Source organism: Bos javanicus, chromosome 26 (assembly GCF_032452875.1).
Source record: "Bos javanicus breed banteng chromosome 26, ARS-OSU_banteng_1.0, whole genome shotgun sequence".
Taxonomy (NCBI): domain Eukaryota; kingdom Metazoa; phylum Chordata; class Mammalia; order Artiodactyla; family Bovidae; genus Bos; species Bos javanicus.
The window spans coordinates 27,032,458-27,048,742 of NC_083893.1; the positions used below are offsets into that span (position 1 = coordinate 27,032,458).

The 16,285-nt window shown below is 43.5% G+C and overlaps 1 protein-coding gene across 5 annotated transcripts in view; it reads right to left on the reverse strand.

Moving 5' to 3' along the window:
• Positions 1 to 3,876: 3,876 nt before the first annotated feature.
• The window catches only part of SORCS1 (sortilin related VPS10 domain containing receptor 1), a 574,694-nt gene continuing 562,285 nt past the window's right edge, over positions 3,877 to 16,285 (reverse strand). Inside the window, exons 25-27 of one of the 5 annotated variants that reach the window (XM_061403398.1) lie at positions 9,011 to 9,116; positions 8,726 to 8,886; positions 3,877 to 4,015 (exon numbers count right to left, since the gene is read on the reverse strand). In XM_061403398.1, the coding sequence (XP_061259382.1) occupies positions 3,936 to 4,015; positions 8,726 to 8,886; positions 9,011 to 9,116 (347 nt within the window). In that variant the 3' untranslated portion in view covers positions 3,877 to 3,935. Of the gene's footprint in view, positions 8,887 to 9,010; positions 9,117 to 16,285 lie in introns of all 5 variants that reach the window. The other 4 variants (XM_061403399.1, XM_061403395.1, XM_061403397.1 and 1 more) reach the window with 4 other exon arrangements.

Genomic DNA, 16,285 nt, shown 5'->3' on the forward strand with positions numbered 1-16,285 from the left:
CAATTTTACTGAAACATTTTATTATATAGGTATACATTATGATTATTGTTAAATAGTTTATTTAAAAATACTGTCTACTGAGTTCTTTTTAATGTTTACATGGGCAGAAAGCTTTCATCAGGACCTCTCCAGATGCATCTTTTGAAATATTATTGTTCACAGAGTGTGTTTATTATCTAGATAACTCAAGAATTGATGCTTTCGGACTGTGGTGTTGGAAAAAACTTTTGAGAGTCCCTTGGACTGCAAGGAGATCAAACCAGTCAATCCTAAAGGAAATCAACCCTGAATATTCACTGGAAGGACTGATACTGAAGCTGAAGCTCCAGTACTTTGGCCATCTGATGCAAAGAGCTGAGTCATTGGAAAAGACCCTGATGCTGGGAACGATTGAGGGCAAGAGGAGAAGCGGGCAACAGAGGATGAGTCAATGAGTCAACATCACTGAGTCAATGGACATGAGTTTGAGTAAACTCTAGGGCATGGTGAAAGACAGAGAAACCTGGCGTGCTGAAGTCCATGGGGTCACAAAGAGTTGGACATGACTGAAAGACTAAACAACAGCAACAATCATACTTTTTCATACTATCATCTTCTTTAACAAAGAGTTTTGACCACAACTAAACATTCTTGGGGCCAAAATCATATTTCTAAATATCGGTTGTGGCTGCTAGAAAGTGGGTGATGTTCTAAGGTCTGCAGGGTGAGGTGGTTGCCGGTCTCCACAGCAGAAGTCCTTAGGCTAATGCTGAGGGGGAGGAAAGGAGAACTGGTGTATTTCTTACCTTTCCCCTTTGCTGTCAAGTGAGACTTCTTCCTTTTATCAGTATATCCAAACTGCGTTTAACATATACACACCTACCCGCGGCCTCCATCTGCCTCTTGTGTTAAGAGCTGTGCCATCCATTTGGCAGCACAATCTTCTACTGGATTTCTGATCACTCCTTCTACACCTTTAAAATACCACAAGCTATCAGTACTCCAGTGACCACTTTCACAAGCAAATGTCAGGTCCTCTTTAAGATAAGTGTTATATTTGTGTATTTCTTAACCATTTAACGACCATTGTATATCTCTCTGAATGACTAGTTCCTTTTCAGCTTTCAGATCTCAGAGAAGCTGGGGACCAACTTCCTCCTCTCCCATCCCCAGTCACTCTGCTCCCTGTTTATTTACTTATAAATCTCTCTAAATTATATAGAGGATAGCATCATACATGTTATATTAATTTTTCTTATTTGCCCCTGTTAGAATATATCCCCATGAAGGCAGACATATTATCAGCTTTGTTCACAGCTGTATTATAACTACTTAAAAAGTCTGCACCACAATGGATTAATGATTATTTGTATTTTGTAAACCAAAGATCCTTTTTTGTGTGTTTAACATGAAAATTATAACAGCTATTTCCTTACATATGATCATCTGGAATTAATTTGGGATGCCCCCATTGTGAAAGAGGGAGCCTAACACTTTTCCAAAATACTATTAACCCCTAAGAAACAGAAAACAAATTACATAAGGGTTCAGAAACCAGACTTAGGCCTTTTTTTTTCATGCCACGTTCTAGGGAGGTGTTTTGTTTTGTTTTTTTCCCTAAACTGCAATTATTTCTCTTAAATACGTAAGGATAGCTCCCTGAATACAACAGCTTGAGTGGTATCAGAGACGAAGGGCAAGGATTGTTGATGCTTGACAAACACCAACTGAACGTGTAATTGGAGGTGCTATCTGGGTAGGGGAGTCTGACCCAGGAGGGCACCTCAGAGGTCTTTGCTAAATGAAATGGACGTGCAACACCAAACTGAAAAATTCCAAGGCTGTTTCAGCAAACATTTATCTAGTGCCCCCTAATGGTGATGTGCAGTGCTGTCAGCTACAGGCTGAAGGGGTGAAGTGAGAAATAGAAGATTCTCCCCTAAATGAGCATAGAACTTGGTGAGAAAGGTATAAAAGGACATACATAAACATAATGCCACATTTTAAATATGTGTCCTTTAAAGGCTAATACGTGAAAGAACGGCACAGAGAAAGGAGCACTGACTATTTAGTAAGCACCTTTGGGTGGAAGGAGATTTGTTGAAGTGGGCAGAACTTGAAACAAGCGCTGTGCCAATTATCCATCTGTGTTTCTCAAGTCCACTTCCCACTCCTCCTTTTTCTACTTAGTAACTCAGAAATCTATTTTCCAGCCTCCACTGCCCACTGCCTTGTGTATGGCTGGGTTGAGCTAGTGGGAAACACTGGCGGGAGACGGGAGGCCTAGGGCAAGCTCCCCCACTCCCTCCCCTCTGCTGAGGCCGCAGTGCTGGCAAAGGCTGTGTCTCCTCCGTGGCTGCAGTTTCTTCCAGACACGTCCTCCATGACTTCAGCTTCCATCTGGTGGTCCTGGGTCCCGGGCTCTGAGGATCTCTTTGTCTTTCCAGCCCAGGGAAGATAGAGGCTTCCTGTTGATGTTTATCTTGGAGTTGCTTCACCTTCCCCTATTTGGCATCCTGGCTCTTCAGTTACACAAGCAACAAATTTCCTGTATTAAATCCTCTCTGTCTGAAATCTCCAGGGATGACTTTTGTTTGACTGGCTGTACCCTCAGTGACACACTATGAATTCTAGCTCAGCGGATAAAGAATCTGCCTGCAATGCGGGAGACCTGGGTTCAATCCCTGGGTTGAGAAGATCCCCTGGAGAAGGGAAAGGCTACCCACTCCAGTATTCTGGTCTGGAGAATTCCATGGACTGTCCATGGGGTCACAAAGAGTCGGACATGACTGAGCGACTTTCACTTTCACCCTCAGTGACACAGGAGCTAAGTTGCTGCTGATGGAGAAAAACAGTATAGGCCTGGAAAACAATGAGGGGTCAGAAGGAAAGTTTAGTCTGTGTTAAAGGAAAGGTGAAAGCTAACCTGAAAAACAACAGAAATTCCCATACATGCTGAGACCGTTCTAATGAGGCAATGCCATCCTGAGCCTGGCAGGTCTTCGAAAAGGCTTTGGAGGGCTTTGTGTCTGCACAAATGTTTCAGCAAAACACAAGTACAAATCGTTGACAGAGAAAACACGCCACAGGGCCAAAAGGATTTGGATCCGGTCCACTTCTTTATTTTCCACCAAGTTTAAGTCAGCTATTTGGAACTCTTGGACAGGACTCGCCCACTCAGAATACAGTTCTGGGAGGTGTCCTTTTCCCTCAAATTATCCACATGAGGACACTAAAGCTCTGCTCAAGGTGACACAGCTGCTGGAGGTGGGAGGAAAACTCCATTGTCCTGATTCCTGTAGCAAAGCCATAATTACTGTAGCATTTGAGCCCTTCCCTCTCCCCACGTTTCAGTCCATTCCATGCAGGTTTGGTCCTTCAGTAACTACAAGCTTCTGAACAAATTTGAATGAATTTGTTCCATGTCAATAATTTCTCATTTTAAAGGAACAAAAAGTAAGAATGGTACTCATTCCAATGTAACCAGCTTAGGGTGATTTTTACATAGAAGAAAGCAATAGTAAACCAACAGACATTATACAGTCAACTGAAATGCGGGTAGCATTCAGGCAGTAGACTATATATCCTACTTCAACAGCAAAATCCAAAGCCCCCCAAACGCAAAGCCCTCAAACCTGTGGTGCTTCCTAAACTCTCATGCATTTAGCCTTTATGAAACCCTATAGATTTAGCGCTTCTATATCTGGACTGAACACCGAGGTTTGGAATAAAAGAAATACCTTGAGGCATAGATTTTAGAGACATTATCCGTTTAATAAATATGATTGTAAAAGCAATAAACAAGAGCAATTATACATTACACTACATAGTATTTAACAAAAAATACATCAAAAAAGTCATTTTAAAATTAGAAGTAGTTCCAATACTATAAGAAAACTTTCTTTTTTTTTTTTTAATTGGCTTCCTATAAAAATAAGTTGGCAAATGAGGGAATTTCAATGCTCAGTTGGAATCCTGGAAAACACAGAACAGCTGCCAAGCACCCCACTGCTCTCAAAGTTGCTGTTTGAAACTTCTGAAAAAAAGCAAAGCAAACTCTGCATTTTGGAGAGTGAATCCAATTAAAAATAAGGCAAAGGAGGAAACCTGGGTTGGGCAGTTCAGAGTGGAGCATGCACAGTTTGCCCTCCGGGATTTTGGAAAATGTTTCAACATCAGATTCGCAGTTTGCCCTGAATCTTGCCTTTCCCATCCATCCCTCCCCACCCATTCCTCTGGCCTTGAGCCCACCAAACTCCTCAGTGTGTTTGTACCTGCTGTTAGTGAGTAGGTAGGCACTTGGGTCCCTCCTATTGGCAGGCTCTCATCACTACCTTCTCTTTGGGATTGAGCTGGTGTGGCCTCCCATGATGGTTCTCAAACTTTAGAGTATTTCAGAACCACTTGAAGAGCTTGTAAAAACAGTCTTCTGGGCCCCAACTCTGCAGTTTCTAATTCAGTAGGTCTGATGTTAAGGGGACATAAAATCTGGATTTCTAACAAGTCTGAGGTGATGCTGATACTGCTGGTCTCTGGGTACCACACTTTGAGAACCATGGAGCTAGATCATATGAACAATAAGATCCCCTCTGAGCAAAATACTTTGCCTCACCAGTCTCCTCTAGGTGGGAGGAAGCTCTAAGGAGAGGAACATGAGGACCTTGGAGATGCTGAATCTAGAACTGGCCATCTGTGATCACTTCCCAAAATGCCAGTCATCTCATCTCCACCTCTGTTTTAGATGAGGACTTACAATCCCATTCTTCTCTATGTCTTCTCGTGTATTCATTTATTCTTCCAACACTAATTCTTCCAACATTAATTTTCTTAATACCTATTCTAAGCAAGGCACTGTGCTAGATTGAGTATTATTCCCTTTTTCAGTTTTCCAATTAAAATTAATTGAACTGCAACTCTGATGACTCCCTGTTCTGTTGTGAATGAGCCTCTTTTGGTTTCCAAACACTGTCTTCCAGATTAAATTTGGGAGGCTCCAATCGAAGAGGATCAGTGAAAATGTTTCCTATGGGATAGGAAGCCTGGCAGGTTGGGGATCAATTGAGTTCTACAAATAGATGGCGGCCTCAGGCACAATCTGTTTCCCAGATTCATACCAAGCATCTTCAACCATCAACACTTCTGCTTGATTAACTTCTGAATGAAGATTTGCTACTCCTCCCTACTTGAGCTACACAAAGGCAGGGGTCATCAGGATCTCTAGGACACTGCCATTGTCCTTTCTCTTATATTTTAGAGTGGGCTTTATCCAATCCATAATACTCCAAAGGCTGCTGGCCCTGGGAGAACGGGGATTTCTTCCTGCGTTGAGCCAATCTGGCTGAGTCTGCTGACTCCACCCCTTTACACTTATTAAATTGTCCTTTGCTGATACTATGAGACTCACAGAGCAAAGAGCACACGTGTAGAAGTCTAGGGTCATCCAGCATAATCACAATCCCATCCCAATATGGCAAGACCTCCATATATGCTTAGACTTTTTGACACTCTTAAACATTAAATCCATTAACTAGGTTCTTCTTCTGTTTAACATCGGTTTTATTTTACAAATAATTTCACTCTACTGTAAAAGAAGAAATATTGGGTAATAGCAACCATCACAGGAGGAAATTGCCCTGCCACACAGTAACACATGCAGAACATTTCTCACAAGAATCTTCTGGAATCTGACTGCAGGAGATATTTGTTAAGCTGTGAGGAAAAACCACCATTCATTCGAACACTTTCTTTTCTAAGATACATGGGCCAGGTTTGACTTGCTTTGCATCTCTCAACTCTTTCACACACATTATGTGTTTCCAGGTGGGGAAAGACAAGGATACTTAGAAAAGGCAGGTTCTACAGGAGGAGACAAAAAAACAAACAAACAACCATGAAGCTGACCCTGCAGGGCAGGATGTATATGGAGGCTGCATGCGTGGACATGTGCAAAGCTGACACAGAGATCAGAAACTTTGGGTGGTGGAGGCAGGGTTGGCAGAGGCAAGGTCAGTTTTTAAGGAACATCAGGATGAAAGTCCAGAATCTAGCAACGTGTTTGGGAAGAAAAGGCAGGAGCTGTTGTAGGGTAAGTTGGGGACGGGAAGGAAGAGATACAAAGGCATTGAGAGACTGTGACCACACGTGGAGAGCAGACAAACGGGAAGGTCAGAATGTGGGTAAACTGGGATTCTGTTTCCTACACAGGGCAGGAGTAGGGAAAGCTAGAGGAGAGGTCGTCATGATTGGAAGGGGAAACGGGAAACCCAGGTCCACTTTTGACACACTTGCCCCCTGCCTTCCTTCCTTCCTTCCCTATTCTGCCTGCATCCATGGAGCCTGAAGTTGCTTCTTTGTCCCTATGGCCACTCAGAATGGAGAAGGCCACCTTGTGACCGCTGTCAGCCAACAGAGCTCCCCAAGATAACTTAGAAGGGGAAAATAGCAACAAGGAAAGTGGAACAGAGAAACAGCTCAGGGTTTTGAACTCCTGTGCATGTCTTTGTGTCTTGTGAAAAGAGCCGGGGTGGCTAATCCACCCATCAGCCTATAGTGCTAAAAGAGCTGTTAAACCTAGAGCCAAGAGTATTTCCAAAAATACATGCAGATCTCCTTGGCCTATATATGTTAGGAATTTTCTACAAACACGACCGATCAGAAAAAAGAGAGAGAAGAAGAAAGGGGGAGGGGAGTGTTTTTTCCATTAAAATAGAGCACCTGTACACTGCCCCTCCAAGCATGTTCTCAAGGTACTGTCCACATGCACAGGCTTAAAGCTAAAAACCCTTGTTGTGTCTGAAGAATTAAAAAGTCCCGATGCAGTGAGTGTTTGTTTGTCTGTTTGGATTTTGACTGTTTTTATTTTATTTGTCTGTTTTTGTTTTTACTGGCGTCCTCCAGTCAAACATTTACATAGGTAGGGATTTCTTTTGTGCTTTGATTCTCAGCAACTATGGAAATACTTCCTGGCAAGATAGGAAACAGAACAACAAAGGGAAAAAAAACAAAACAAAACACAAAGTTAGTGGTCATGGAGAAGGATGCACTTGACAAGAGCGAAATTCTTTCCTGATCAGCAGGTCGCCTGTAGCCTTTGGGGGTTTTCCTTAAATGGCAAATTGAGCCCCAGCCGATCCCCGCTTTGGCGTTGAAGGTGGAGTGGCGTGTCTTGCTCTTTGCAATCGGAGAGATGAGTCACCAGGTTGAGTAGAAGGGGAGGGAGGGGAGGGTAAAGCTACTCTCCTAAGAGAAAACGTGTAACACTTACTCATTTAATGACACTGGAAATGGAAAGGTGTCAGACACGTTGCAACGCGCTGGGAGCTCTTCCTGGTGAAGGAGGGGCTGCTACTTTAATAAAGCAAACACTGCCTATGCTTCACACCCGGTGGAAATGGGATTGAAAACCAAACGACCCACAAAAATGCACTTAGAAGCTTTAGAAATAAATAGGGTGAACTTCTCTGGACTTGAAGACCAAAAAACCTTTTTCTTTTTAACCCAAAGCAATTACTCATTTATCACCTTGTCTCCTCAAATAAAAGGAAGCATGCTGTGAAAACTGGACACCAGATGTGGGGGCTGTTTTATCATTACCTCCCATACAAGCCAGGCAGCACATTTAAATTTCCCCTTAATATAGGCACAGAACTTTCCCAGACTAGTTTAAAGAGAGGATGCTGTTTCCCTCTAAGCACTTTTTTCTCTTTCTTTTCCAGGTTTCAGATTAACAGTCCTAGCTAAGGACCTTCTAGGTGGTTTGGCATTATCACATTGGAGTAAAGCATGAATGCTTATATAACAATGTATCCATCAGAATCAGCAATGCAGGGTCTAAATGGGAACATTTACAGCTTCAACTCTATGGCCACCACACAGGAGGAGACTAGGAGAGAAATGGATCACAATGGTGGCTTCACGGATTTACCTAATTTCCTGGGAAATTTCCTCTACAATAAATAGTAGAATATAGCAATTACCCTGAGACTTTCTACACCTAGCTGTTGGATTCCCATGGTTTCTTTCCAGGCAGCATGAGCCCTACTGAATTATGTTGAAATCCACTTTAAGACTTCTGGTAGGGCACAGGTGAAAAGGAGGAAGAAATCTGCCAGCTGCTCTAGGACAATCTAACCCTCCAGTGCTCTCTCCAGGAAACTTCACTCCTGACATGTCCTGCCAACTTGATGGCTCTTGTCCTCAGAATTCTTAGGTTCCATGTTTCCTGGGGGACAATTTTAGATTAAAGCTAGATTAAAAAAAAAAAACAAAACAGGGTGATCAGTCTTTCTTCTACTTGTGTTCTGGAGCAGTCTGCCATCCTTGGAACTGTCTCCAGGTGGGGGTGCCATGGCTTGCTCTGGTCATTATAAACCCTGGCTCCCAAAACCTTCCCAGCCCTCTAGGATCAGCAGCTCTAGCCTCTGAGCTCTGTCCTTCTCATATACTGTTAGAGCACATACTCTGCTCTTTGCCCATGAACACTTGAAGCCCAGTGTTTCAGCAAGCGTTTTTGCAAAAAAGGAATAAACTCAGAAGAGAAAAAACTAGATAAGAGCGAGAAAACTTTTTTTTTTTTCTCTCTCTCTCTTTTATAAAGGAAGGAAGCGGGGAAAGAGGCATCTTAGCTGTTTCTCTCAGGGATGTTAGAGCATAGAAAGTGGTTACGTCAAGCCAGAGAAGGGTTAGAGAGAGAGCCAGCCATTGACTACTCAGGCTGAAGAGCTGAGGGCTACCAGGAATCATTTACCTATGAGCTGGGACTCCACCTTCTCATCTATCAGCTGGCCAGGCCGCCTGAGTTCAGTCTGAGGGACATAGGGCCTGCTTTCAGGGTGACTGACTCGACTGACCATCTCTTGTTCTTTTTCATTCTGCATCTGGGCATAAACATTAATCCCCGGGATCTTCCTAAAACATTAACAGAAACCATCACTGCTGTGCACGGGACGTGTACATCACGGCCACAAAGGCTTCTGAACCTGTCAGGGAGAAGGAGGAGGGAAGGAGGGAGATTGTGGAGGGGGACACCCACCTTTTGAACTTGTAGATGACGAACACCGCCAGCCCCACAAACACCACGGACAGCAGCATCAGCATGGCAGAGCCACTGTGGGTTGGAGTGAGATCCACCAGCGGAGCTGGGGGGAAAAGCAAGGCACGGTCACCGGCGGGCAGGGGGGTGGGCATGACTCTGTGACAGGCTTGGGGTGTTCACACGGAGGCACGGTGCATCCCGCAGTGCCGCGTGGGAGGTGCACGCACGATGTACCTCACATGGCCGGACACGTGGGTGCATCTGAGCCTGTCCCAGGCCCCAGAACGCTCCAACTGGCCTGTTCAAGAAGTACAGTGGAACGATTTCAAGTATAGACTGTGGAGCCAGCCTGCTTAGGCCCAAGGCCTGCCCTACCACAGGCTGGTTGTTAGTTGCTGGGCAAGTTACTTCACCTTCCCATGCCTGATTGGGGGAGCTGAAAATAAAAGTACATGTCTCATTGGGTTTTTGTGAGGATTAAATGAATTGATGTACGTAGAGCATGGATAACATTGCTAGGCACATAGTAAGCCCTTTATGAGTCTTAGCTTTTATTGCTACTGCTATTATTGCTTTGAATCAATATTTACAATATGACTGTTAAATTTGTCTATATTCTGAATGCAAGCTTTTCCCCCCAAGTAATGCAGAAAACCAGAAACACTACCAGCAGGAATACATTCATGAATTATCCAACCCCTCTCACTCCTATCCCAGCAGTTGTCATGTGAGAGAACTGGTTGCTTATATTTTTTACACATAGGAAACTGATGGCTAAGTGAATATTTTACGAGGGCAGCTGCTCTGATGCGGGAGGAAAGATGTGAAATCCGGCATCGTCTCTGCAACTTGCCAAAGTCCAGACAACTCGTGCCAGGAGGCGCCAGTCTCTCAGAGACAGTGAGTCCTCCTCTTGGACTAAACAGATGCCTTGGCATCCATGAAAGATTCTCCCTCTCTGACCTCACTCCTAGAGTGCGGCTCTGGGGAGCATCTCTCTCCACCTGCAAACCCCCCTCCTCTAGCGCAGGGTCAGCCTGCTCTACTTTAATGACTTAGCAATTAATTTTCACCCTCTCGAACACTGACATTCTGCAAACATAGCATAGCTCCAGCATAAAAGGCAAACCACGCACACCCCTTAGAAGCCTGGACACTGACCTTTACCTTCCGTCAGTTTAAGCAAAGCCCAATATCCAGGAATGCAGGTGACCTTTAAGCACCGTTTTCTGTGGCTCTTTTCTGTTGAGAGCCAAGAGCACAGTGTTATGGTCACCCAGATACAAAACTTCAGGATAGGTGTCTGCAATGCTGATGGTTTCAAACAAGACCCAAGGCTGCTTCTGCTCCGTCTGGTGATTCAATGATTACATCCCAGGCGTGCAGTAACTATGACTGGAAATTCCATATACCAGTTTTGGCGAAAAATACAAACCAAGCCCTCTTTCTCAGAAAACAGGTTTATTGTTTTAATAGAATTAGCTTTTAGGAAGGGCTAAAATGAAGCTACATCTCCGATTCTCCTCCCTAAGTCAAGCAGCATTTAAGCTGTGAAGTGTGTGTGTGAGGAGACAGGATGTGTTCACTGAACAGAACACCCAAGGCAAACGCGCTTTGGGCTTGAAACTGAAAAATAAAGGTCTCTTCCATTTACTTAGGCAAACGCAGTGCAAAGGGGTCCGGGAATACTTGAGCAATCACATCACGATGGGTAGAAGGTCAGTGGGTAAAGAACACCTTCCATCTGTCATAGACATTACCGCAACTGACTTTCACTGTGGAGGGAAGGGTAGTGATCCCCATTGAACAGACAGAAACCGTGAGGGCCTCCCTGGTTAGTGTCGCTCCAAAGGACTCAGGACGAGTAAGTGGAAGAACCAAGACTTAAAGTCCCTCTTCTCTCTGTCTCTCACAAACACACACACATGCACACTTTTCTATATACTTCAACCCTGGGCTAATTTCAGCAGGAGATATCTGGAATTTTAAAAGATATTTCTGAGAATGGGGCTAAAGGCTAAAAGTAAAGCACATGAAGCAAATTAACAAGTGACAAGGTCAAAGTATTCTTATGTTTTCAAAGGACCAATTAGAATCCTAGGTCATACACTCTTAAACTCTGATAACATGTATATGCACATACATAGGCATGTGTGTATTTATGGGTGGTGGGCTTCCCTGGTGGCTCAGTGTTAAAGAATCTGCCTGCCAGTGCAGGAGACATGGGTTCAGTCCCTGGGTCAGGAAGATACCCTGGAAAAGGAAATGGCAACCCACTCCAGCATTCTTGCCTGGGAAACTGCACAGACAGAGAGCCCGGCAGGGTTGTAAAAGAGTCAGATATACCCTAGCAACTAAACAACAATTTATCAGTGATAACTGTACATAGAGAATGAACCCTCATGCATCCATCACTCTTCAATAACCATCAACCCAAAGACAATGTTATTTTATTTCTACCCTGTCCAGTGCCCACAACCCCAACACTGGGTTATGTTGAAGCAAATCTCAGCTATTATATAATTTCATCTGTAACTCTAAAAGATAAAAGTTTCACTCTATTTCTCTCTGGACATTATCACAATACCATCCTAACACTTTTGGAAATAATACTGGAAAGCAATTAAAGGCAATCTTCTAATGCAAACCCCACATTTGACAGGGAATTAAGGGAGGCCCAGGGAGAAGCTGTGGAATATAAGGATGAGTAAAGGCAAGTAGCTGTATTAGCTGAACCTCTGATTCCCAGCTGAATGCCCTTTCAGAACAAGCAGAACATCAGTGTTATGGAGAAACCAGGAAGAATACTAAGGCTGCTTGAAAGGGTTGGCATTTGAAATAAATGTAAAACTAAAGTGAAGAAATTGCTGCAGCCAGGTTCTCACTGACACAGAAAGCAAACACACAAATGGACTCTGTGTCCCTTCTCTCCCCTTCCTCCTCCTCTATCTCCCCATCACAAGCTGAAATCTTTCAAATCTAAATGATTCCCACTCAAATCATCATTTACAAGTAGGCGGCATTAACAATGTTAAGAAATTCGCACATTATTTTGGGAAAATGAGCTTCTGTATCCCGAGGTCTAAAATGTATGCACTCCCCCGGCCATCTTTGCATCGCGAGTCACTGCTCAGCGGCAGGAAGCAGGCAGCAGCAGTGAGAGGTTGAGTACTGCTGCCCTTTGTGTTTCGTGGCGACTCCTGCTTGCCGATCTGTGTCTGAAGGTAAACAGGACTATTGCTACTCCACACAACCTCAGATGCGTGTCACAGTTTGCCCAACATTACTAGGTGGGTTTGTATGTGTTTTGCTGAGGAATGAACACTCATGATAAATGAGCTTTAGCTTACTGTCTGCAATAAGCATAAATTAATCCCTCTCCAATTACAGCCTAAACAAGGTAGAAGGGGCAAATGCTGAGTGGTTTATTTGCCACAGTTGACACACACCATAAAGCATGGACATAGCATTACAGCATGTGACTTGACAGTTCTAAGGCTGATGCTGGTACATGTCGTTTCTACAATCCTGCAGAAATGCACTGAATTATTACATTCTATTCATGAGGACCCGGACTGATTATGATAATAGCGATGCTTACAGGAATAACAAGAATTCTTGTGAAAAGTGATCCATACACAGTGAGTGGTAAGTAAGGGCACAGCTTGAGGCTTGAGTATATGAGAGGAGAGCAAACTCAGAAACTTAAGTTTAGGGTGAAATAACTGATACGGTCCCTGTTTGAAATCAGATTCTTACTTGGCCACTTGCCGACACACTAAATGACTTAAACTTAACCTCGGTTTCCTCATCTGCAAAATGGAGATAAAACTAGTGCCTATTTTAGAAAGCTGTGAGAATAAAATAAGATGGAATTTATAAAGTGCTAACATGGTGTCTGGCAGATGGTACATGCCCAATGACTTTAAAACCATTATATCATTGCTCTTCTATTTCTTAAAAGTGTACTCTATAGAGGACAAGCCCTGAAAGATAACTAGAGTTCATGGCCAGATAATTTAGGGAAACTGTATATATGACATTCCCCATCTTGGAGATTCAGTATATGAAAGCTCGCAGCAGTCCTACAGGAAGGAAACTCACATGACTTCATCACAGGGGTTCATAAAGTCGTTGGGGCACATGCCCTTTGCCGACCTGGGTCCACACAACACGCTTCAGGGAATGCTTCATCCGGAGCATCACTACTCCCCTTGGCTGCAGCCTTGCCCCTTTAGGTTATTTTCCAGTTTGAAAGTCAACAACATGGCAGCATCACCCTGGAGAAGCTCCGCAAATATCCTTACTGTGGTCTGTACTGATACTCATTCTACCAAAGGGACTTTCTGGGAAATCTACCTGCTCTATGATCCTGGAACTTTGAACTCATATTGCATTTCTGATCCAGAAGTTAGTGCTGTCAAGAAGTTACAAAAGCAAGTTCAAGTTCGCCAAACTTTGATTGATTTTTCCTCTCTTGCCTCTAAAGCAGACCTAAGCCAGCCTTTACTTACATGCCTTGAATATCACAAAATACATGTGGTCTGAAATCTCTTTTTCAGAAATTAAAGTTGTATGGGACTGGAACAGAGAAAGTTTATCTAGATCACAGGAAGGGTTTACGGAACCTTACAACAGAGCACCCTCATTTGTCTAACAGCCCTTCCTTCCAGTTCAAATCCAAACCTGGAAGTTCTCAGGTCACATACAGTTGAAGTCTAGCTTGGAGGATTTTGAGTATTACCTTGCTAGCACGTGAACTGAGTGCAATTGAGCGGTAGTTTAAACCAAGAACTTTCAGATGTACAAGGTGGATTTAGAAAAATCCAGAGATCAAATTACCAAGATCCACTGGATCACAGAAAAAGCCAGAGAATTCCAGAAAAACATCTATTTCTGCTTCATTGACTACACTAAAGCCTTTGACTGTGTGGATCACAACAAACTGTGGAAAATTCTTCAAGAGATGGGGATACCAGACCATCTTACCTGCCTCCTGAGAAACCTCTATGCAGGTCAAGAAGCAGTAGTTAGGGCCAGATATGGAACAATGGACTGGTTGGAAATCGGGAAAGGAATATGTCAAGGCTGTATATTGTCACCCTGGATATTTAACTTCTTTGCATAGTACATCATGAGAAATGCCGGGCAGGATGAAGTACAAGCTGGAATTGACATTGACAGGGGAAATATCAATAACTTCATATATGCAAAGGACATCACCCTAATGGCAGAAAGTGAAGAGGAATTAAAGAGCCTCTTGATGAAGGTAAAAGAGGAGAATGAAAACGCTAACTTTAAACTCAACATTCAAAAAACTAAGATCATGGCATCCAGTCCCATCACTTCATGGCAAATAGATGGGGAAACAATGGAAACAGTGACAGACTTTATTTTCTTGGGCTCCAAAATCACTGCAGATGGTGACTTCAGCCATGGAATTAAAAGACTCTTACTCCTTGGAAGAAAAGCTATGACAAACCTAGATACAGTATTAAAAAGCAAAGACATTACTTTGCCAACAAAGATCCATCTAGTCAAAGCTATGGTTTTTCCAGTGGTCATGTACGGATGTGAGAGTTGGACCATAAAGAAGGCTGGGCACTGAAGAATTGATGCTTTTGAACTGTGGTGCTGGAGAAGACTCTTCAGAGTCCCTTGGACTACAAGGAGATCAAACCAGTCAACCCTAAAAGAAATCAATCCTGAATATTCATTGGAAGAACTGATGCTGAATCTGAAGCTCCAATACTTTGGCCACCTGATGCAAAGACCTGACTCATTTGAAAAGACCCTGAGGCTGAAAAAGATTGAAGGCGGGAGAAGGGGACAATGAGATAGTTGGATGGCATCACTGACTCAATGGACCTAAGTTTGAACAAATTCCAGGATAGTGAAGGATAGGGAAGCCTGGCGTGCTGCAGTCCATGGGGTTGCAAAGAGTCGGACATGACTGAGTGACCTGAACACCAAAGTCAACAAATCCAAACCTAATCATAATAGTAGCCCTATCCTGTTATGACTCCAGGAGAATTTTAAATTAATTTTAGTTAAACTACCTAAAAGCATTTCAGATCTCCCTGAGGAGAGTGCTCAGCCTCGTGTAGATTGATCGCACTACTGCATCAACTCTATACTTCTTTCTGTGCCCAAGCAGCAGGCTATTCGAATTTGAAGCTTCTCTTACCAAAAGGAGAAATTCCTTTCCTCACCCCCTTGAATCTGGGCTGGCATTGGACTTGATTTGGCAACAGAATGCAACACAAGTGATGGTGTACCAGTGTGAGTTTCAAGGTCTCACACACTTTTGCTTTCTCTCTGGAATCCTGTCACTGCCACGTTAGAGCAAGCCCAAGGAAGCCCACTGAGGTATGAGAAACCACGTGCAGCAGAGCTTAATTATCCCAACTGAGGCTATTCCAGGCCAGCCTACAGCCAGCTGACCCCCAACACGGGGCAGCCCAGTCAAGATCAGCAGAGCTCTCTACCCAACAATGCTCAGCTAACTGCATAACACACAGTGAGTACAGATAAAATCAGAAGAGCCACCAAGCTGCTACACAGGCTCATATGCAATCATAAATGCTACGTCAAGCCACTGAAGTTGGGGGTGGTTTGTTACACAGCTATAGCTTACTGACTCCTTCTCTCTTCAAAACCCTTTTATTTCAATGGGTTGAACATCCAATTAGTAATTCTTACTGTTGGGCTCTACATTATCCAATTCTTGGTATGGACTTTTGTCCCTCCTGACAGGGTGCCTGGGTATAAATAAGATGACCATAAATGTTCTTTTCTAAACCAGGGCACTTTGAGAATGAAAGGGAATGCTACTAAATCTCATATAGACACAACAGATATGGCCTGACAGCCTTGGTCCCTGAAGGTATAAGAAACTTAGTGCCTAAAAGGTAGCTCGTCCTAGGTTCTGGTATATTCTCTGTATTGTGTATGTGTTCTCCTATCTTCCTTGGTTGTGCCATTTTCTCTGGAAGGCATTCCCTGAAGGGAACTGCATCTCCTGCATCCTAACTGTGGCTTATTTCCAACCTGATATATGATTGTACTGTTGCCGAACTGTTCATCTGACCATTCTCTGCCCAGGAGATTCTGGGTACATCTTCAGGGCAGTTAACCTATAGTCATTCATGCCTTTCTATAGACCCAGGAAATCTTAGGGGAAAAAAAAAAGCTTATGAATCTTCCGAAGCTAATGAACCGCTTCATTGCTGGTCCCTGGCATATTTATGAAAGTATCACATCATTTAGTCA